Source organism: Carassius auratus, unplaced genomic scaffold (genome assembly GCF_003368295.1).
Source record: "Carassius auratus strain Wakin unplaced genomic scaffold, ASM336829v1 scaf_tig00216055, whole genome shotgun sequence".
NCBI classification, from domain to species: domain Eukaryota; kingdom Metazoa; phylum Chordata; class Actinopteri; order Cypriniformes; family Cyprinidae; genus Carassius; species Carassius auratus.
The window spans coordinates 129803-153557 of record NW_020528386.1 but is presented as its reverse complement, the minus strand read 5'-3'; the positions used below and the strand labels follow the sequence as shown (position 1 = coordinate 153557).

At 38.8% G+C, this 23755-nt stretch overlaps 1 protein-coding gene and 1 pseudogene across 1 annotated transcript; one reads left to right on the top strand and one right to left on the bottom strand.

Annotated features, from left to right (window-relative positions):
- The window catches only part of LOC113096970 (rho guanine nucleotide exchange factor 10-like protein), a 92163-nt pseudogene that overhangs the window by 2560 nt on the left and 65848 nt on the right, over window positions 1-23755 (top strand).
- LOC113096969 (uncharacterized) lies at window positions 9445-12441 on the bottom strand. Its single transcript, XM_026262190.1, has 2 exons — window positions 10737-12441; window positions 9445-10563 (listed from the first exon to the last, which is right to left on the bottom strand). Exon 1 carries the CDS (start codon window positions 12415-12417, stop codon window positions 11188-11190), a length of 1230 nt encoding a protein of 409 aa, XP_026117975.1. The 5' UTR covers window positions 12418-12441; the 3' UTR covers window positions 9445-10563; window positions 10737-11187.

Here is a 23755-nt window from a genome sequence, read left to right as displayed (position 1 = left end):
TTCAGTGTGCACGGTGTTATCTGCCCTTACACGTTCATGAGGTCACACTGGTATGGAAAACACTTTGCCCAGGCAGCAGTCCCTCAGAAACCAATTTCCCATGGCCAGGCTCACCTTTACTTCCACCGGGCTCCATAAGATTCCTTCTGCCAGGCGACTCATGATAAGCAAGAATTAGATTGGTGAGTCTAATACCACAGTGATTTGAGCTCAGTTTAACAGTTATTCCTCCAGCCTTTTTAGTGAATGTATAATTGGAAAGGAATGATTTTCTTTAAAAAAACAAGCCTTTAATGGGCTTGTTAAGATTAAAATGAACTCACAAGATGAACAAGCAACAGTTGACTTCACTACAGTATTGAGTTAGTAGGCTTTGGTCTTTTCAACTGCTTCAGAAACCGATTCATTATGAAAAATAATTGTAACTGGCATATTTAATGATTGCAATGTCTTTTTTTTTTCTGTGGAAATAGATTTTAAGTATTTATGAGTTTACACTACAGTTCAACATTTTGGGGACAGTAAGATATTTTTGCAAAAAGAAATTAATGCTTTTATTTAGCAAGGATGCATTTAATTAATCAAATGTAACAGTGAAGACTTTTACAAAAGGTATTGTTCTTTTGAATTTTCTATTTAGAATCCTAAAAAATCGCAACTGTTTTCAACATGGATAAGGAATATTTTGTGAACTCACAAATAATAGAATGATTTCGAAAGGATTCAGTGATATCATAAGGCGTTGAAGGTAGCATCGATGCATCCTTTGAAAACTAAGCAGATGAGGGCGTATTATTCGACAGCATGTTTCACGAACATTGGATGTGGACGAAATGCCTTCTCACCCCGGTTTAGAGCCTGCGGCTTTGTTTTTATGAAAATGCAGAGGTCCTTGTCTGAGATTTGCGTTAGTGAGGGTGCACATTCTGTCAAAAACTTATCTTCTTCTGTCTATCCCTCCCGGCTTTGACTTAAAAATTAAGCTAAGTGATGATACCCATAGCTCTCTCCTGATGTGCAATGACTGAGAGAACTTTACCCCAGGACCAAACCGAAGCTAACCATGAAACTGGGGGCAGACGTCAGGTACAACTATGCACAGAGAAGAATGGACTTTAGCAGGGTGAACTAGCTCAGAGCTGTCGATTGGCACAATCACAGTCACCTGGGTACAGGTTTACACTCTTTCTCTTTTTCACTTTTCCCTGCTGATAGGACCAGTGTGAATTTCCATGCTGGTTTATTCTGACCGGTTGTTGCCAACCAACATAGACATGCTGTCAACCAGTCACACTGAAATGCAGTTAAGAAGCATCCCATGCTTGGGACCAGCATTTAAAGCACTGCATATTTTAATCATTTTCAGAAGTGCAATTTTTTTTTCATTTGAGTTTTCACTTTCTCTGTGTCTTGCTTTTCTGTCTTTCTTTTTTTTCTGTGTTCTAAATATCAGGGTCCATAGAGTGTTTGCTGCTCCCTACAAACAGAGCAGAAGAGATACCTGTAGAAGTTCACTGCACTTGATTTAGTTTGATCATATGAATATCTGAACTTCAAGTCATCAAAACAGACAAATAAAACATGCAGATTGTCTGTATATACTGAATAATACAATATTTTGTATTTATGAAGTGCTACTACTTAATATATTTTTTTTATTAAAATATAAAGTAATACAAATTAGCATAATTTACAATAGATACACTATTGATCAATGTTTAGAGGGAAGTAGGATTATTAATACTTTTTTATTTTAAGCAAGGATGCATTAAACTGGTGTAAAGTGACAGTAGAGACATTTATATTGTTACAAAATAAATTTGCTTGAATTTCTGTACCATCAAAGTAAGTTTCCTTGTTCACTTCCTCTAAATTAATATATTGATCATTTTTTTATATGCTATACATTCCCTACGATTTGAAATCTCACTTAAATATTGCTATTTGTGGTTCAATTTGCTGAGCACTTATTGTCGATTGGAACGTACCCTCTGTCTCTTTTTTTTTTTCTCTTGTTGAAAGTCCCTCTCTCTTTCTTTTTCTCTGTTGTAAACCAACCTTTCAGACCATTTCATCTATCAATATTCCATAACTAAAATACTCCATTTCGCTTCAGCTTCCCTAATCGCTTATTTGATTTGTATGAGGGTGGGTTATGGGCACACTTGTGTGTGTGTGTGTGTGTGTGTGTGTGTGTATGTGTATAAAGTAAAGAGCTCTCATGTGGTTCAAGCAAGACATTTCCACATGCTCTCTATTAATGACCTGCTTTGGCAGAGATGAACTGCCCCCTCCTTTTTTAAACATACAAATATCTGTTACTTGATGTTCTCTCACATGCTTAGGATCTTGTGGCTTGTGGCCATTGAAACAGACCCTATTGACCCGGAGCATGGCTGTTTATGCTCAAGGTGGGTTGAGATGGTTGACCATTTTCCATAAGGGTTAAACACTTGTGTGTTTATGGAACTCTGGTACTCCAGCTCAGCAGCACATGATTTTCTGGACCCTTTTGCAGGTCCATCAGCTGATGCGGGCAGCACGCACCGGAATGAAAGGTGGCCTGGAGAAGACCAAAATCGCCGTGATGAGGAGAGTTTCATTCCTACATAAAAAGGAGCACTCAGGTAATCGAAGAATGATTTCATTTGAGAATTTATCTTCTTTCAAGCACTCATCCTCACTACTTTTCCTTTGATTAAAAAAAAAAAAAAAAAATCCCATTCGGGAAAGAAGCAATTATACATTTCTAATACGTTTTCTCTCAGATGGAAAGGGCTGCTCATTAAATTAAGCTAGACCTCTTTATAGATAGCAGATGATCTGACTGTCACAGAGTCAAAAACTATAGAAAAAGGCTGATGGAGTCCAGTACCGCTTTCTTGTATTCCCCTTTTTAAAAAATGGACCCCTGGAGGTCGGACGCTGAAAAAAAGATTTGAGAAGCAGAAAAGCATTATTAATCAGATTGGATTTTTTTTTTTTTAAAGATAGGGGAGAAGAGCTGATGAGGGCATTTGATGCACAGGAAAATTGTCTGAAATTGTTCCCCATAATAACTGAACAACAGGGTAGGATTAACATTTGGAAGTGGAGACTGGTGTGATGCCTATTGAAACTGCGCTCTAAATGATGATAAATACCACACTGCGTATAGTGCTAAACATTTTGATTTGGATATTCTGTTATTTATTTTATTATTTCTAGACCCTGAAAAAACTTGTGTGTAGATTTTAAGCCTTTGTCAAAATTGTATGTCGGATGGTTTTCCTTTGTAGCCTTGTGGATTTAAAATTTTTTTTTTTCTTTTCATATAACATCTGTGCCATTGTAACCATAATGCAAACCCTAATGCATTTTTGTTTTATTCTAACACTACTGACAACATTTCTCCCAAATTCCAAATAAACATTGTCTTTTAGAAAATGGCAATTGATCAAAACAAAAAAAGATGCTGTGTTTTCTGACCTCAAATGATGCAAAGAAAACAAGTTCATATTCATTTTTAAATGACAGAATACTAATATTTTAACTCTGGAAGAGTTCAGAAATCAATATTTGGTGGAATGACCCTGATTTTTCAATCACAGCTTCCATGTGTCTTGGCATGCTCTCCACCAGTCTTTCACATTACTGTTGGGTGACTTTGTTACTCCTGGTGCAAAAATTGTTTGATTTGTTTGATGCCATGTGTCCATCTTCTTCTTGATCACATTCCAGTGGTTTTCAATGGGGTTTAGGTTTGGAGATTGCGCTGGCCTTCATATGTTCTGGTGGTCCCTGCATCCACACCTTGACTGACCTGACCGTGATGCATGGAGCATTGTCTTGCTGGAAAAACAAATCCTCAGAGCTGGGGAACATTGTCAACGCAGAAGGAAGCAAGTTTGCTTCCAGTACAACCTTGTATGTGGCTTGATTCTCCTATTGATTCGATCCTCCATCAGATTTCATAGTGGGTGCGAGACACTGTGGCTCATGCCTCTCCTCTTTCAAAAAAACTCAGTCCTTTGATACTTCAAAATAAATTCAAAAGAGTAGTTAATATCGTTCACACCTTCCATCTGTCTGGAAATGCTTGTTATATGCAAATTGAATCACTAGTCAAAATGTCACTATTTCTGTCTTGAAATGGTTAAATCATTCTTATGATTACAAAACAAAACTTTTGGAAGGGTTACAAATAATGTCAAGACTCTTTCAAATATGAAAAAAGCCTCCTATTCAAAACAAAAGATAACACTATAAGTTTTCTTTAATACTGAATTTGCCTTGACATTCACATTCCTTTAAATGGAAGCATGCAGGTCTGCTGGATTTCGTAGTGTGGAGTTTCATTACACATAATTCTGATCTCAGCTAGCGGTGGAGTGAAAAGCATTTGTTATCACACTCCTTTGAAGGCACAGGCTCCGTCTAAAATTTAATCACAGATCAATGACAGCTTTACGCTCTATGAAATCTAGTCATTCAGGATCTGTCTCCAAGCTTTGTTGTCAAATCAAAGCTCTGTCGGGTATACTTTAAAATTCCTGCTCTCTTTATAGCGTGCTAGACATGGTCTAGGGTGTTAAGATCAGGTATAAAGTGGCCTTAAAGCATGGGAATGGGGGGCTGTGTAATTAAGTTTAGTGCTTAAGTAGTGCCGTTGTGGGCAGATGCATCTTTAGAAAAAGATATAGTCCCATTGCCTTATCCTTTGTCTTATTTTCTTTTCGTCGATAATTCATTAGTGCTGGAGACTACAGGGTACGAAAGCAGCCATGAAAAATCTATTGTATCCACAGTCTAACCAGCAAAGTATCTTTGCCTTTAAAGATTAGCTCTAGTAGTTTATCTATGAACATCACTAGCTTGTTTTGCAATTTAAACAAATATTTTGCTGCGCACAATTTGACCACATAGCAAAACAGTCAAAGCCAATATCGGAGGGAGAATTGTGTTTATATATATATATATATATATATATATATATATATACACACACACACACACACAGTACAGACCTTCTCATTCAAAGAGTTTTCTTTATTTTCATGACAATGAAAAAAAAAAAAAATGAATATATATATTAGGGCCGGGACTTTAACGTGTTAATTGAGATTAATTAATAACACAAAAAATAACGCGTTAACTAAGATTAATTAATTAAAAAATTCCCGCATTTTTAATAACTTATTTTTGGACCGCGGAACGTTTCACAATGGATGAGTTTCGGTGGACCGATTATACTGGAGCACCAACTAGCGTTGGCATATCACCGCAGCAGCACATCGAGCCTCAAGTATCACCTCAACGCAAAACATATAGCAGCTAGCGTGGACTTTACACTTTATGTTGAACTATGTATTATTTTGTTGGTGCAACAGTTTATGTTGAACTCTTTATTGTTTTGGCCAAGGTTATTGAGAGTTGGACTTAGTGTGTTATGGCCTCTGAAGCAACAGAGAGATGTTTTCTAATAGTCAGTGTTTCCAATGTTCTGAATGTAATTGACAGTATTGTGTTTTACTTAAAAAAAACACTTTACAGAAGGTTCCAGCACATATAAGCTTTCTGAATTTCTGAAATGTACTATTTATAAATTATTTCTAAATATGCTATTGCTACACTTCATGGCAAAAATTGCACTGGTCTGCTAGACTTGGTTGAACAAAAATAAACAATATTTTGTTGCTTAAGCTTATGTATTCAGTCATTATTCAATGGTATACTATAAATCCATGTGAAAAAAAAATTACTTCTCACTTTTCTCAGGTCAAATATTTATATGCGATTAAAATGCGATAGATTTCGATTAATTAATTACAAAGCCTCTAATTAATTAGATTAATTTTTTTAATCGAGTCCCGGCCCTTTTATATATATATATATATGTATGTATAATTGCTTCTGTAGCTCAATTGGTAGAGCATTGCACTATTGGGGGTTCGATTCCCCGGGAACACATGGATAAAAGCATCTGCTAAATGCATAAATGTATTTATTTATTTTTAAATTTAGAATTAACATAAAAAAATGAATAGTTCATCCAAATTTTTTGTTTTTGCAAATTGTTTTAACATGTGTTTGTTTTTACTGTGCTTACTGTATTTTTGATCAAATAAGTTCCATTTTGTTGAGCATAAGATTTTTTATCAAAAACATAAAAAAATCTTCATGATTACAAGCTTTTGACCAGTAGTGAATAAATTTAAAAAGACTAAATAAATCTGACATCCTAATTTATACAAAATAACAAAACTAACTGAATCAGGAAACGCTAAAATAGGTGATGTATGTATCTCCTTTTGTCCAAGCACATGCATTATTCCAAAGACGTATTCATATATGTAAATTGCATACTTTGTATTTATATTAAAATTAATGAAATGGATGATGCATATTGAGAATTTTTTTTCACCTTGATGTTAAGATTAATTCAACACATTTTTTTATCTGACTCCCTTGTCAAGGTGAGCTGTAAATGAATTATTACTAATGTATAAAAATATAAATATTTCAGTAATAGCATGCATAAAAAAAAATTAATTAAAAAAAAATCTCCATCTTCCATGGTCCTTTAGGAATACCAGCGACCTCTGATGGAGGATCCTCAGTGTCAGGAAAATCAGGCCCATTTTTTTCCGTCTGCGGGAGATCATGCAATGCCACTCCATGTTCCAGACTGCCCTGGCATCTCGGGTGGTCGAATGGGACTCTTGTGAAAAGATTGGGGACCTGTTTGTAGCTTCAGTGAGTAGGAAAATTCTTGAAAATGACTTGCAAGCTTTTTCAGGTGTTAACAGCGCTCTTCTCCAGTTTACTTTAAAAGCATAGACAATTACTGTGAGTGAGGATGGCTGTCTTTTACCAAAGTAAGCATGTCGTTATCATTGGGCTGCAGGGCGTGTAATGGACTAATGAATGAGATGTCTGGAGTGACCCTTCTCATAGGGAGCATCCATAAACTGTTCTCATTATTCTTCTGTTTAAAGAGAGTATTTGGCCTGTCCGACCTGTTCTATTCCATAGCACTATTGGTCTTTATAAAGTCCCTCGAGCACAATAGTACCATAGAGAGAACACCTACTGCTGAAGTTGCACTGCTGTGCATTGGAAAGCAGAAAATAGACCCAATACCAACATAACACACATCATATTATACCGGTTTAAACAGTTTTTCTGTTAGAGTGCATATGAATACATTCTGGGGAAAATTTGCTATGGTTGAACTGTAGACGAAAAAAGCATAAATTATTTGCATGCATTTTCCTGTTGTTTTAAGCACCAGATTGATTATGGAAATCTGATACCTAAATTGGCTTTTTAAAATGGTGAACTTGTGTTCATCTACACTCTGCCTATGGATATTTGCTTGGTTATGACGTTCTTGTCTACTATTGGGTCATTGGGTTATTTTGCTATAATCAAAATGTATACAAACATCTGTTATTAATAAAATAGTTTGATATAAGTAAATGCAGTGCTCACATGTAATATAAAGCATCACCTGTAATCTTGTGACTAAAGGCATGAAAATATTACAATCTTCTCAGAAACCATATGTACAAATGAGAAAGTGATTGTATAATTTCATATAAATTAGCGACTAATTCGTAAAAATGTAAAATAGTTATGAGCTGCGAATTATTAGCAGTTCATAGGACAATCCTGATAGATTTTGCACTGAAATAATGAATGCTCTAAAGTGCTGCAACTGTTTCGTAAATTTGCCCCGTATGTGTACTTGCTGATAAAAACATATTTTTGTGCGTGTATCATTTCCTGCCATACTCGGTGGTCCCGAAGTGGAGGTACAGTTTGACAGAGGTCAACGTCTATTTGTGGCTCGATAATGTTCTCTCCATGTCCTGCGAGCACTGCTGGTGTCAGCAGGTCTATTCAGCTTCAATCAAAGCAGAGGGAATGGATGGCTGCCATTTTGCCTATACTTTAAAACACCCGGCAGTAATGGACTGTCAACGATGTTTAGGTCCTTGGGATGGCAAACAGTGGTGCTGCGCTGCATAAATACAGCACTAAAATTACTGTTTACTTCCATCTCTTTGCCCTGTAATCACCTTTAGAGTGTCCTGCCCCCCACGACAGCAAAATTCAAGAGCAGTCTCAGCTCTGAAGGAGAAAACTGTACATGTTAACAGATATATTAAACAAAGCAGAAAATGAAAATAACGCCAAATTAAATGTGATGTCTCTAAGCATTATTTTTCTGTATTCCTCTTAGTTCTCAAAATCCATGGTAATGGAAGTATAGTGATTACATCAATAACTTCACCAATGCCATGGCCCTAATTAAGAAAGCCTGCATGTCTAAACCAGCATTTCTGGAGTTTCTCAAGGTAAGAGCATATATTTGCTGTCAATAACACATTTCACCCTAAATCACCTCTTTGTGCTGCTGTAAAAAAAAAAAAAAAAAAAAAAAACCTTCTCTTTTGATTTTAGAAAATGTGTATTTAATATACAGTAATTGTATTCTATAAACAAGTGTATTAATTAATTTAAAGTATAGTAAAAAAGTGTGTATATATATATATATATATATATATATATATATATAATGCACGCACACACACACACACACACACACACACACACAATGCAGTGCTAATTTTCAAGTAATTTTACATTCTTTCAAGGATTTTTGGATGTTTTAACTGAAAGATGAGCCAGAAAGACTAATTAAAAATAAAATAATTCATTGGACATTCATTTTAATAGCTCTGAGCTTAGTCGAAGAGTGAGAAGATCTTTCACTTGTAGCAATTCAGACAAGCCCTTGATATCATGATTTGCTGAAGAGTTATGTGTTGGTTTAATTTTTAATTTTTTCAAAATATTTTACCCTGTAAAGGTGAGACTGGGGTTATCATTTCTTTAAAGTTGCATAAAGCGCTAAATAAGTGTGTAGTGTTATCATGGCAACACATTTTGACGGTGACTTGAATCTTTAACATCTTTAACTTCACAAATGCATAGTTGACCATAGTCTAATATCCTTGCTTTGAAACCTGCTGGAGGGCTCTTAAGTACACCTACTATCTGACACTGCGCAGTCTAATGATTGCCAGAGTCTGCTGGCAGGCATAAAAGAATCAATAGTGTAATGCTAACCTCCACCCACCTCTCAGACTCCCTTGAGTGTCAAGATTCTTCTGCTCTGAATGTGGGAATGACTCGGTCTACCCTTTTCTTTTCCTTTGCAATTCTCTCAATATGTGGTTGCATCTCTTTACATTGACAGAAGGAGCAAGCATCCAGCGTTGACCGCATTACTCTCTATGGTCTGATGGTGAAGCCTATTCAGCATTTTCCTCAATTTATACTCCTCCTGCAGGTCAGTATTTATCCATAAACTGTTAACACAGTGCTGGAGGGGTCACGCTCCTTTAAATAACTAGAAATTAGTTTCCAAGCAAGTTTATTAGAAACTTAATGACTATGTGGCGGAGGGGAATATGCCACCGCCTTGTGGGGGAAATATTCAGCACTATACTAAGGATGACTGAGTGAGCAACAGGATCCTAGTCCCCCCACCCAATGCTTTTAGTCTTTGTACAACTGTTAGACTAGTTGTATGTAGTGTCTATCGTGTTGCAATGTGTAATGCTCAAGAATCAGCGAGGTGGGCTTCAGGATTTACTCAATACACGGCAGCCACCTGAAGTGTGTGTATGTAGAAAACTCAGGAGGTAAACCTAGTTAACTGCAAAACCCGCCCTCCCCTGAATCTAACAGGATAGGTAAGACGCCCCCACTCCTTAGTATAAGTGACTCAAAATTAGCATAAACAGTTTTCAGTTAACAAACAAATTTTACATTTATTTGTACTGCAAGATTTTAAATGATTACGTTTTCCTTGTTTTCACAAAGTTTACAAAATAATTTCAAGTGTAAACAAATCAAAGTGAAATAAAAGAAATGTGGAAAATAATAGAGATGAAAAATCAACAGATTTGTGTCAGTTACAGTTCAATCTGAGGAAAGTAAGAATCAGTGTCACTTATTGTAAGTAACCTTAAACAAAACGTTTCACAGTTAACTCAACCTTTCAAACAAAGTACACTTTGAAGTTCACTTCAATCCGGCTCAAAAATCCAAGATCCAATTCAAAAATCCAGGAAAAAAAAGGTGAAAAGTTATACTCTATCCATATATGGAGTTCACAGTCCCAAAAAGTTCAGTTATGTACACAAAAGAAAGACTATGAATCCCTTCGCAGGAAAATTCACTGATCACAGTTCCATCAAAATATCTGTATGATTTCACAGTTCAGATGACTCACTTACAGAAAATGGCAGTTTGCTTACCAGTTTTCAGAAGGAAAAGAGGAAAATAATTTTTATCACCACTCTTGGTTCATGAATGAGGTGCTGAAAGATGTCCAATGGATGGCAGGGTACTGTTTCTTCACTCACTAACCCTCAGCGATTGTCCTCGCGATCCTGACGACGGCAGCTTGATTCAACGAGGCCGCAATCCCAGCTGATGGAGGCACAATGAGAAGACAAACAACGCACGACCCTATCCGATGACTCAGCGAACCTTAATTCACACGATCTGTAACAGCAATCACTGTTTCAAGTTCGTTTGAACAAATGAAACAAAAACTGTTTGAAGCAAAGAAAACACAAGACTGTTTAACTCCTACGTGACTGAGACTTAATGAAACTAACAGGTCTTTTGTCCAGCTTCATGCATGAACACGGCAGAAAACTCATTTTAACGCTTACTTCGTTAAACTTGTTCATATACACGAAGACTCAGAAGCAACGTCATGCAGCTCTTATATATGTCGCGAGTCTAAACGGGACTTTTTCCCGCGATTGACTACCCGAGATCAACATTCAATTTCAGCACACCGCTGCTCTTCTCCGCTCTCTCGCTCTCTCCGCGCAACTCGTCAAAACCTACAAAATGGCGGCGCCCGCGACAAACATCAAAATAAAAGTCTCCACCTATTAGAAAAATGTAAATCCCCTACATTCCCCCCTGCTAAACCCTGCCATGCCACCGGACTTCCATTCAGCAACTCAGTCCTGAAAAATAAATGACAGAGAATAGCAGGTAAATATTCTTTCCACACAAGAAAACATCAAGTACAGCAATTAAACACTTTCAATTAGCAAGATTGAAAAACCTTCATATTAAAAGAAACATACAAACCTTCAGGTTGACATAAGCTTATTTCAAGACATAGTCAGTCCTATACCTAACGGGTAAAGTACCTCTGTTCAAACGCTGTGAACGTCTAGGTTCAGTAATACTTTCATTTTCACTTTCAGCTTCGGAGCCACCTGAACTCATAGACTCAAGTACAGACTGTTCTACTGAATCATCAGCTGACATTTCATCGACATGGTCCCTGATACCTATCTCTGATTCATCCCCACCTGCCCTTCTACCTTGTGTGTCTGTGAGTGTAGCGGGTGCAAATGTAACAACAGGGACTGGAAGAACATCAGAATCTTCTGAATCAGTGTGTGCCTGACCTGTGTGTGCTCTAGATTCACGTCTAGATGTGCAAGGTGGTAGTGATGACTGAAAAGTGCAAGGCTTGAGTTGATCCCTATGTACAACTTTACATGGGCCCCCTTTCTCTGGGCGAATGGTGTAAACTGGAGTGTCTGCGTGATTCTGTTTCACTACAGTGTAAGGCAAGGGTTCCCAATGGTCTTGTATCTTATTCCTTCCCCTATGTGAATGATTCCGTAACAGAACACGGTCACCAGGTCTCATAAGTGCGGCATGCGATTTCCGATCATAAGCTCTTTTTCTTCGCCTTGAAGCTTCCTGTGCTGCTGAGTTGGCTACTTCAACAGCGGTCTTTAATCTATCATGATGGTTTTTCACCCAATCATCAAGATTGTCAGCTCTACTGTCCTCCAAGTCTCTCCCATTAAGGATATCCATCGGCATTCTGGCATCCCTCCCAAACATTAAATAGAATGGCGAATAGCCAGTTGAAGTGTGGATTCGGCTATTGTATGCCATCGCCAACTCGGGCAGATACTGTTTCCAATTCCTTTTCTTTTCCGGGGGTAACGTCCTTAGCATATCATGCATGGTTCTATTAAATCTTTCGCACTGGGAGTTACCCTGTGGATGATACGGAGTAGTGCGACTCTTTCCGATTCCATAGACTTTACACAGTTCTTTGATGACATTTGCTTCAAAACATCGACCTTGGTCGGAATGTAGTCGTGCAGGACAGCCGTAGTGGACAAACCAATGCTGCACAAGGGCTTTTGCAGTGGTATGAGCGGTCTGATTTCTGGTTGGCACTGCTACCGTGAAACGAGTAAACATGTCAGTTAGGACGAGGACATTTTCATATCCTCCCAAAGATTCCTCCAAGACTGTATAATCCATAGCAAGGACTTCCAGCGGGGCAGATACATTAGTACATGTCATTGGGGCTCGTATTTTAGGAAAAACGTCTTTACCAAGGGCACATCTCTTGCATTCCTGAATCCAGTTTTGAATATCCTTACTCATTGTCGGCCAGTAATAGCTCCGCCTCATGCGCTCCAGCGTGCTTCTTTCTCCAAAATGGCCACAATGATCATGCTGACTCTCGTACACTTTGTAACGCAAGGGTTCTGGAACCACTAATTGACAAATTTCTTCTCCGTCCCGGGGATCAAAGATGGAACGGAACATCACTCCTTTTTTAAGCTTGAGTCGTGTGAATTGTCTAGAAAGCTTTTTTAACTCAACATCCATATTGCGTTGCTCAACTGGACTCAGGTTCTTGTTGGTTAGTACAGCACGGTATATAGGAGCTATATGAGGGTCGATCTTTTGTTGCTCTTCTATATCACTCCAGCTATATCCAGGGACTTTCCTTGTCACTGATACCTGAACCGATGCTTGTACTATCTGATGCTTGTTGGCAACTGGCCATAAACATGCACGCACTTCATCTGAATTCATCCTAATGAAGTCTTTAGCAGAGTCCTCTTGCTCAGGCTCCTCACTGGATGGAATCCGTGATAACACATCGGCATTTGTGTTTTGCCGTCCTGGTTTGTAGTAGACTTCAAAATCAAATTCTGACAACTGAGCTATCCACCGTTGTTCAACAGCTCCTAAATTAGCGGTCGCCAAGTAGCGCAAAGGGTTGTGATCAGTTATCACAGAGAACTTGGAGTAGATCAGGTATTCTTTGAACTTTTCAGTTACAGCCCATTTCAAGGCAAGTAGCTCTAGCTTGAAAGCACTGTCATTTCTATCATTCTTTTCTGATCCACGAAGACCCCGACTTGCATACGCAATCACACGCTCAACCCCTCCTTGTCGTTGACTTAACACAGCTCCAAGACCATGCAGGCTTCCATCAGTTGTGAGTACAAAAGACTGACTGAAATCTGGGTACGCGAGAACTGGCGGAGACATTAAACACTGCTTGAGTTTGTCAAATGCAGTTTGACATTCTGTTGTCCAGTTAAGGGGTTCAATGATTTTCTCTTTCCCTCCTTTACCAACCAGGGCATGAAGGGGCCGGGCTAACTGAGCAAAACCAGGAACAAACCTCCTGTAGTAACTCATGAATCCAAGGATCTGTCTTAACTCTCTGACATTCGTGGGTGCAGGCCAGGATTCCAAAACCTGAGTTTTCTCTCCATCCACCTTTATTCCCTGGGAAGAAATAAGGTGACCCAAGAATTTCACTTCGGGTTTCAAAAGGAAACACTTGCTGGGTTTCAGTTTCAAACCATGCTGTCTCAATCGATTGAATACTATTTCCAGTCTTTGACAATGGGTTTCGAAGTCTTTCGAAAAAACAATGATGTCATCAAGGTAGATGAGCAGTATGTCAAACGTTAGATCACCGAGCACCACCCCCATCAGACGCTGGAATGTTGCAGGTGCATTGCAAAGTCCAAATGGCATCCTGGTCCATTCAAACAGTCCAAAGGGAGTGGTGACCGCCGTCTTTGTTCTATCCTCCTCACTCATCGCTACTTGGAAATACCCGGAGGTAAGATCAAGTGTGGAGAACAGCTGTGCATTTCCCAAGGCATCCAACGATTCCTCCACACGAGGGAGAGGATAAGCATCTTTGCAGGTCACTTTATTCAACCTTCTGTAATCACAGCAAAAGCGTACGCTGCCATCCTTCTTGATCACAATCACAGCTGGAGATGCCCATGGGCTACAGCTTTCTCTGAGAATACCTTGAGATACTAAATCTTGAACATGTTTTTTCACTTCCTGAAAAACCTGAGGTGGGATTCTGCGATGTCTTTGCTTAATGGGAGGAGCATCTCCTGTTGGAACACTATGTGTGACAGCAGTTGTATAACCGAAGTCACAATCGTTCTTTGAAAACACATCACTGTGCTTAGCCAGTAAGTTTTGGAGTTTGCAACGTTGTGTTTCTGTGAGGTTCTCTAAATTAATTTGCACTGGAACTGGCAGCTGTTCTGAAGTGCTTATCTCTGCCTTCACCTTATGTTGCTGCACAGCTTTAACATGCAAAGCATTCTCTTTTTCCTCAAACTCGACGAGCACCCTTGGCACAACTTCCTGGGGCTTGGACAGTGCTGCGATCCTACATCGTGGTGGGAGCTTTACAGGCTTTTCACTAGAATTTAACACTCTGACTGGAACTTTACCATTGGCAGTCTTAGCAAGCACATTAGCAATCAGAACACTCTTAGGCAAACTGACATTTGACGAGGCCTCAACCAACACTTGACAGCTCACTTTTGGTGGTATCCTGCAGCGGCCTTCTAAAACACGTTCACTGAATGGTGGAATAGTTACTGATTGCTTCCCAGCAACCTTCACAAAGCCAATCTTGTCACCACAACTCAGTGCCTCAGTCTGCATCTTTATGTTAGCTAAAACTCGCTGGACTTTTGCCTCCCTAAAACCATGGCTATACCTGTCCATCTTCTTCATGTCTTTAGTAGTCATGAATAGATCATTAACTTCACTCAACACATTCATCCCAATAATGCCAGGCAATCCTTTCAATTCTGTCCCATTAGAATCGCTCTCTTTGATCACAAACACGCACTTTTCATGCAACGTCTTCCCAAAACACTCTATGTCTGCTTCCAGACATCCAATGATGGGAATGTCTAGGCCATTTGCTGCTGTAAGTCGGACCCAGTTGGCAGACGACAGAACAACTTCTCCAAAGTGATTCTTAAAATGTGACTCGGTGATAGTAGTCACTTCTGACCCTGTGTCCAAGAGACAGATTGTTCTGATTCCCGCAATTTTCACCTCAATGGTTATACAATCACCAAAAGCACTTTCACAAAGTGACTTGGAAACGTTCTCTGTATCACAGTCTGCAGTATGACTTCTTATAACGGATGGACCTGGACTCTCTAGCACTGAAGTGTCTCTGTCAGCTGTCTTTTCTATCTCTGCTGTGTTAGGTTGCACTCTACTAGAGTTTTCTCTGCTCTGAAGACAACGTCGGCTTGTGTGTCCTGGCTTACCACACGTATAGCAAATGTACCTTCCTTCACTATCTTTCAAAGGTGCACTTTTTGCCTTGTTTTCCTTCACTGCAGGTTTCAATTTTTCTTTGCTGTTTACCATCTGAAACAGTTCTTCTTGTCGGGCAGCTATCTGTTGAATGGCTTCATGGAGTGACTCCAAGGTGAGAGGGGCTGAAGAGCTCTCTGTTGCAGTGGTAGCATGAACGACACCACGTGGACGAGTACTCGTTCTCGGATTGCTTGGAACCTGCACCTCCTCTTCTTCAGACCAAGTAATAGCTTCCTGCATAAGCTGGATGAATGTCAGGTCCTTCTCAGTTTTAACTCTCCTCTTCATTTCACGCCGTAGCGAATCGTCTTTCAGGCCCAACACAAGCTGTTCCTTCAAAACTCCATCAGCATCAGGAACTCTAGACGGCTCTCGACTCTGGATGATACTTAGCTTCTCCTGCAAGTCATAAGCATAAGAACGGATTGTTTCTCCAGGCATTTGTTTGCGGTCATAAAACTCTTTCAGTCTGCTGCCAATGGGAAGTTTGTCCCCATAAGTCTGATCCAAAGCATCGAAAATCTCATCCACTGACTTCTCCTTTCCGTTGAGTGTGATCTTGACTGTCATCTTAGCCTCATCTTTTAAATACTGCTTAACAAACTCAATTCTGTCTTCTTCAGGAATTTTCATCACCTTGAAGGCGGACTTCATTGAACTTATCCATTCTTCTATACTCAACTCACCAGGCTTGGAACGACATCCGGTGAACTCTGGAAGCTTACGATCCCTAGGGATGTAAACAGTAGATGGTGCTCTCTGAGCGGCAGCCTGTTGTTCAATAACAGTTTTAGCGAGGGAAAGCGCCTCTCTCTGTTCGGCTCTGGCTTGCTCTAACATGCATGTCTGCTCACCGAAACGCCTTTGCATCTCTTCAAACTGTTTCTTTAACTCGTCCAGTTCAGCCATAGTGTCGGCTCTAGGACCATGAACTTACACTGAATCAGGAACCAGGAATTGATCCTGTTCGTGACGCCAATATGTGGCGGAGGGGAATATGCCACCGCCTTGTGGGGGAAATATTCAGCACTATACTAAGGATGACTGAGTGAGCAACAGGATCCTAGTCCCCCCACCCAATGCTTTTAGTCTTTGTACAACTGTTAGACTAGTTGTATGTAGTGTCTATCGTGTTGCAATGTGTAATGCTCAAGAATCAGCGAGGTGGGCTTCAGGATTTACTCAATACACGGCAGCCACCTGAAGTGTGTGTATGTAGAAAACTCAGGAGGTAAACCTAGTTAACTGCAAAACCCGCCCTCCCCTGAATCTAACAGGATAGGTAAGACGCCCCCACTCCTTAGTATAAGTGACTCAAAATTAGCATAAACAGTTTTCAGTTAACAAACAAATTTTACATTTATTTGTACTGCAAGATTTTAAATGATTACGTTTTCCTTGTTTTCACAAAGTTTACAAAATAATTTCAAGTGTAAACAAATCAAAGTGAAATAAAAGAAATGTGGAAAATAATAGAGATGAAAAATCAACAGATTTGTGTCAGTTACAGTTCAATCTGAGGAAAGTAAGAATCAGTGTCACTTATTGTAAGTAACCTTAAACAAAACGTTTCACAGTTAACTCAACCTTTCAAACAAAGTACACTTTGAAGTTCACTTCAATCCGGCTCAAAAATCCAAGATCCAATTCAAAAATCCAGGAAAAAAAAGGTGAAAAGTTATACTCTATCCATATATGGAGTTCACAGTCCCAAAAAGTTCAGTTATGTACACAAAAGAAAGACTATGAATCCCTTCGCAGGAAAATTCACTGATCACAGTTCCATCAAAATATCTGTATGATTTCACAGTTCAGATGACTCACTTACAGAAAATGGCAGTTTGCTTACCAGTTTTCAGAAGGAAAAGAGGAAAATAATTTTTATCACCACTCTTGGTTCATGAATGAGGTGCTGAAAGATGTCCAATGGATGGCAGGGTACTGTTTCTTCACTCACTAACCCTCAGCGATTGTCCTCGCGATCCTGACGACGGCAGCTTGATTCAACGAGGCCGCAATCCCAGCTGATGGAGGCACAATGAGAAGACAAACAACGCACGACCCTATCCGATGACTCAGCGAACCTTAATTCACACGATCTGTAACAGCAATCACTGTTTCAAGTTCGTTTGAACAAATGAAACAAAAACTGTTTGAAGCAAAGAAAACACAAGACTGTTTAACTCCTACGTGACTGAGACTTAATGAAACTAACAGGTCTTTTGTCCAGCTTCATGCATGAACACGGCAGAAAACTCATTTTAACGCTTACTTCGTTAAACTTGTTCATATACACGAAGACTCAGAAGCAACGTCATGCAGCTCTTATATATGTCGCGAGTCTAAACGGGACTTTTTCCCGCGATTGACTACCCGAGATCAACATTCAATTTCAGCACACCCCTGCTCTTCTCCGCTCTCTCGCTCTCTCCGCGCAACTCGTCAAAACCTACAAAATGGCGGCGCCCGCGACAAACATCAAAATAAAAGTCTCCACCTATTAGAAAAATGTAAATCCCCTACAACTAGTTAAGACCATGCCAGGTCTTGTCGCAGGGTATTGGCTCACAAGTTTGCTCTTCCCTTGGCTCATGGCCATGATACAGACTCGGGTGTTTATCAAGACTCCAAGATCAGATTTTTATACAGAGAACTTGAATAAACCAAAAACAACAAGCACATTGCTTGAATAAATATGAGGCAGTTCACCCCGAGACTTTCCTTCTTCTGTGAAACCCAAAAGAAAAAATGGTAAAGAATATGTTTTATCACTATTTTCCTTAGTGCACTGGGACCAAATTTGTTCACGTTGTGTGTGTGTGTTTGTCTGTTTGTTCACTACTCACTGCTGTGTTTGTGCACTTGGATGGGATAAATGCAGAGCACACATCACGTTTTTTCACGTTCATAAGTCCCCATTCGCTTTCATTGAATAAGAAATGAATGGTTAGTACATTATTCTAGATTTCTCCTTTTGTGGCCTGAAGTCAAATGGGTTTAGAACTATATAAAATAAATTGCCATCTTTGGATGAACTGTCTGTTTAAATAAATCTACATTTGAAATGTCCATTCTGTCACACAATCAAGTCACATGCCAGAATGACAGAGCATTATCAAAAACGTACTTTAGAAATATCACATTGACATCTTTAGCCAGTGGGTCTCAGATGACAGTGAAATGTCATGAGTTCACCAAATTTAAATTGTCAAGCTGTTTGTACCATTGCCTTGCACTCGGGTTCTCGGGTCCTTCCTTCACTTTTGTTCATTTATATGGACGAGGAACTAGCAAAGAATTCAACACTGTACTTTCTCATGCGGTAAGAGTGCCGTGGCACTTAATTTCATACCTCAGTAGGCATCGATTACCCATGAATTTTGATAGATAAGATATGAATGTGAATAATAATTTGTTTTTTTCAATGCTCTGACTTGAGAGTAGCCTTTGTTTAATCACACATTAAACCGAATAAGAACTGATCACAGTCTTTAACTTTATTTAGACCTTTATCTGCTTCCTCCTTTTTAGTGGCCTAAATCAACCACAAACTGTCACCTCTTATTAAAACATAAAAAGAAGCAGATTAATTAAACATAAAAATTAGGCAGAATAAGCCAGGGGTGTCCAATCCTGCTCCTGGAGGGCCACTGTCCTAATTAAACACACCTGAACCATCTAATCCAGGTCTTACTAGGCACACTAGAAACATTCAGACAGGTGCTGAGTCAAGTTGGAGCTATACTCTGCAGGACAGTGAATCCTCCGGAACAGAGTTTGCATACCTCTGGCCTAGTAAGTTGTTCTTTTCCAAAATAAACGGCATAAAAGTGTAATGAAAGAGCACATTTTGTGCTGTAATTTCAATTATTGTTTACTGTTAATCGTCTGTTTTGTCACAGCTCTCATTTTTTAAAATGGATACTGAATGAAAATTAAAATAGTGCTTTACAATAAAAACAAACAAACAACAACAAAACAGTGCTTAACCATACATAATGGGTCTGGGTTCTAATCCACCCTTACAGTTTTATTTTTATTTTTTTCTCATTAAAGCCAAATATGTTCATCAGTGATTGTATATCAAGAGCAGGGACTGTGCTACATAGGAGGAAAAAAAATCGGAATTGGGTCACTTGAACCATGCAGTTTAAATGCAGTCTAAATGAAGCATACAGACTTCTATTGGCAATAAACTTTCTGTGCCTCTTAATCGACAAAACCGGTCATTTGATTGAACTCTTGTTATAGTCCGTCACAATGGCTAAGGTCCAGGCATTACTGGCATTATTTCCATGAACTTCCTTCCCTTTAACTTTTTCTTTTACTTGGTGTCTTTCTTTTATCCTCACTCTCTTATTGCTGTTTGACTTGTTCTCTCTCTCTGTCTATAGGACGTGCTGAAGAACACTCCCACTGGCCATGTGGACAGGTTGCCCTTGGAACTGGCTCTGACTGAATCAGAGACCCTTGCTGAGAAACTCAATGAGCAGAAAAGGGTGGCTGATCAGGTCACTGAGACGCAGCAACTGGCTCACTGTGTCAGTGACCGCTCTCTCAGCAAGGTGAGAACACATAAAACATACGTGCACACAGTTACTAAGCTGTGACAGCAGGATGCTGTTGCCTTGATGGAATCACAACAATGTCATTCCTAATCACAAAACCAGTGCATGGTATCATTCTGACTTCCCATTTTTGCAGTTACTTTACACCAAACTACACTTTACAATAACGGTGAAAAGTCTTTTTTTTTTTTTTTAATTAATACTTTCATTCAGCAAGGATGCATTAAATTGATCAAAAGTGACATCATAGAAAATAAAGACACAGATAAATGCTGTTATTTATATTCATCGAATAATTTTGAAAAAAAGTATAATGGTTTCCACAAAAATATGAAAACTGTTTTCATGTTTGTTTTTTTTGTTTTTTTTTAACACAAGTATTAACTCCAAACTTTGGAACACTAATGTATATGTGAAAAGTTATGTGTATAAAGCTGAATCTGTATTAGACAATTTTGTGAATCATAAAATATTTTTTTCATTTCAGTGCAAACTTTTCCAGGTTTACTAATGGCCAATTTACTGCATTACCACAATTAAAGGAGTATTTCACTATCAGAATGAAAATTCTGTCATCAATCACATTTACATTCCATAACATTCCATAGTAGAAAAAAAGAAAAAGAAAACTATTGTGCCCATCAACTGTTTGGATATAGCATTTTTCAAAGAAGGTCCAATAATTCCCATTTTTGTGCAGCTACGAGAGCCTGCTGGGATTTTCTGTCCACTTGAATGTCAGAATGTGACATGATTAATGATGCAGAACAACCAGGCATTTTTTGGGCATAATAATCCATTGATGTTGCACAGTATGCCTTGACTTTTAAACTCATTCTCACCGGGGTCACGAACCGTAAAGGCAATTGTACGCCTGGCTTAACTAATAATCTAAGAAATGCAATTCTATGCAATTTAATAATGTTTCAATGCTCGCACTCAACTTGCTATATGCTCACAAGGCCACTGTAGGTCTGACAAACAGCCTTTAAACATCCTGCCAAGTATCTGGACATTACAGTTGACCCTTGAAATGACCAACCCATCTCCCGTTATCCCTGGCCTGCATTTTTTTTCATGGCATCATCAGCGAGCAATGATGGCAGGAGTGTTTCTATTCCATTACCATGCTCATATCACAGGCCAGCTGCTGCAAATCCAAACAAATGCATTTCTGAATAGGAGGAATTAGAGTAAATGAGACACTTAATTGAAAAGTCCAAGTTGCTTTCAGTATCTCTTGTTTTGGTTTGCTTTTGCTCTCTCTCTTTATCCCTCTATATCGCTCTGTGTCTCGCCTTCCACCACTGCAGTCATCTCTCTCTCTACTCTCTCTTTTTCTCTGAATTTCACACCCTTCTTTAATCTGCATCTCTCTCACTTTCTCTTTATTCTGGTTTTGGACTCTTGCTTTAGGTCTGCTGCAAAGCTACCTGCATAGGCAGCATTTTACATATAAGGCATTATACAGCAGAGATGCACTCTCAAAATGAAGAGTGTTCATATGTGTTTTTTAGGGCTGTCAAATCGATTAAACGCAACAAAAATAAAAGTTACATAATATTTGTGTGTGTACTGTCGTATAGATACACACATGTATTTTTTAAAGAAAAATATTTTTATATATATATATATATATATATATATATATATATATATATATATATATATATATATATATATAAAATATATTTTATTTATTTATTTATTTGCCCCCTTCCTAAGTATGAGTAAGCCTGTGAAAATTATTTTTTTATTAATGTTTTATTATTTGATCTTTCTTTCAATATCATAAGTCAAACCTTTCATTGAATTAAAACAAATGAAAATGAGAAAATACACAACCCTAAAAATGAACCCAAAAAAAAAAAAAAATATATATATATATATATATATATATATATATATATATATATATATATATATATATATATATATATATATATATATTTTTTTTTTTTTTTTTCATAATCATGTGAGTTTTAGTTATCGGTTGTAGGGAGTTTGCCAGCCAGGCAGGTTTTCTCCAGTGGTTTGTTTGATTTTATTTTAATTTTTTTTTAGTATACAGTGAAGAGTGTTGTGAAAGCAGTGGGACAGATGGAGAGGTTTTGAATCTGCATCCCTGTGTGCACAACCACTCTTACTGTACAGTATGTGTTGTGAGCATATGTGTTGTGCTCTACCCACTGAGCAGTGGCTTCAATCTTACCATTTATTTTCAGGGATTTCAGCTGCATTCCAATGTGTAACAGTCAGTTCCATTACCCCATACACACGCAATGAAATATTCATCGTCTGTCTCAGACTATCTGAGTTAGTAGGCCAGCAGATATAGTATTCTGCACAGGCTCAGACTGCAGCGTCTCCCTGTCGCTCTTCAGCAAGCACATCACATTCACCTCTGATGCTCTCTCTCTCTCTCTCATACACACACACACACACACACACACACATTCATCCAAACTTACAAACCATTTCAGTCACACTCTCAAGTCCCTGAAAATGATATCTGGCGTTTCCCCCACAACATTCTGTTTGCCTTTTCAGCCTTTGGGGGGCGCTCTTACAATAAAAACAAAGAGCCTGGAGCATGCCTTCTGACTGACTGAAGGTCTAATTTTTCAATGCATTTCAACAAAGGCCAAGCAGTGTTGCCAATTCCCTCTGGATCCGGCGACTCATTTTGTGTGATGCGGGCTACAGAAGCAGATGCATTATTTATAAAACTACTCTCCTGACTGATCAAACACCAGCACACAATATTTATTTGAGCCTCTGGACATTGGATTCCGCCGCTGTGATGCTGCTTGTGTATTATTGCTGATAGAATGAGGATGAACTCTGTGAATGTCTCCCAACACAATACAAATGGTATGTTTTTCCCTGTTATGCATTCTGGATAAAATTAGAATGACTATACAGTGCATAAATGAATGAGTGTAGTAGGCTTGATGGTTCTAAAATGATCTATTTATATAATTAAAAAGCCACTAGGAACCCTCCTTTTTTATAGTGCACATCTAAATTGATATAGTTGGTTGATGTGAGTCTATACTTTTCAATCCTATTTGAAAGGAGTATCTTTAAGATGGGTTTTATATCCACAACCTTTCTGCTACAAATGTCCCACTGTGTTTCCAATCTTCTGTGCTGCCTGTCTATGAACCTTTAAGTGTCTTATATGACACGCCGTGGCTTCTAAGTAAGTGTGTTGCCACGTAATTGGTCCCCCTCTATTTTGTAAGACTTGCGTGTAATCCATGTCTCCTCTTTTCTTCAGCTGCTGAACTCCGAGCAGAGCTCTTTGATCCCTTGCGAGACGCTGATTAAGACCGTGTATGGCGAACGGGCACAGATCCTCAAGTCTAAGGAGCGAAAAGACTTTCTCTTCGGTGACATGCTCATCTGTGCCAACATCAATGTTAAGTACGTGTCCTGGACAAGGTCGATTGACTTCCCTTTTTTCCCTCCACCTCTAAGGCCACGCTGACGGATTGACTCTCATCAGCCGATCTAAATACAGACTCCTGAAGCATTACAGTGATGTTTCCCAATATGCCGTAGTCACTGTGAGGAGGATAGCGGCTAATGGCTAAAGCACAGGACAGAATTGGGCAGAGTCAAATGGGCTTTCATTATCTGGGTACAAATAGCAGGGTGTTTAGCTA

What these genes read in the sequence shown, in the direction of transcription:
- LOC113096969 (XM_026262190.1), bottom strand. Translation starts at nt 12,417, where the DNA reads ATGACATGTACTAATGTATCTGCCCCGCTGGAAGTCCTTGCTATGGAT.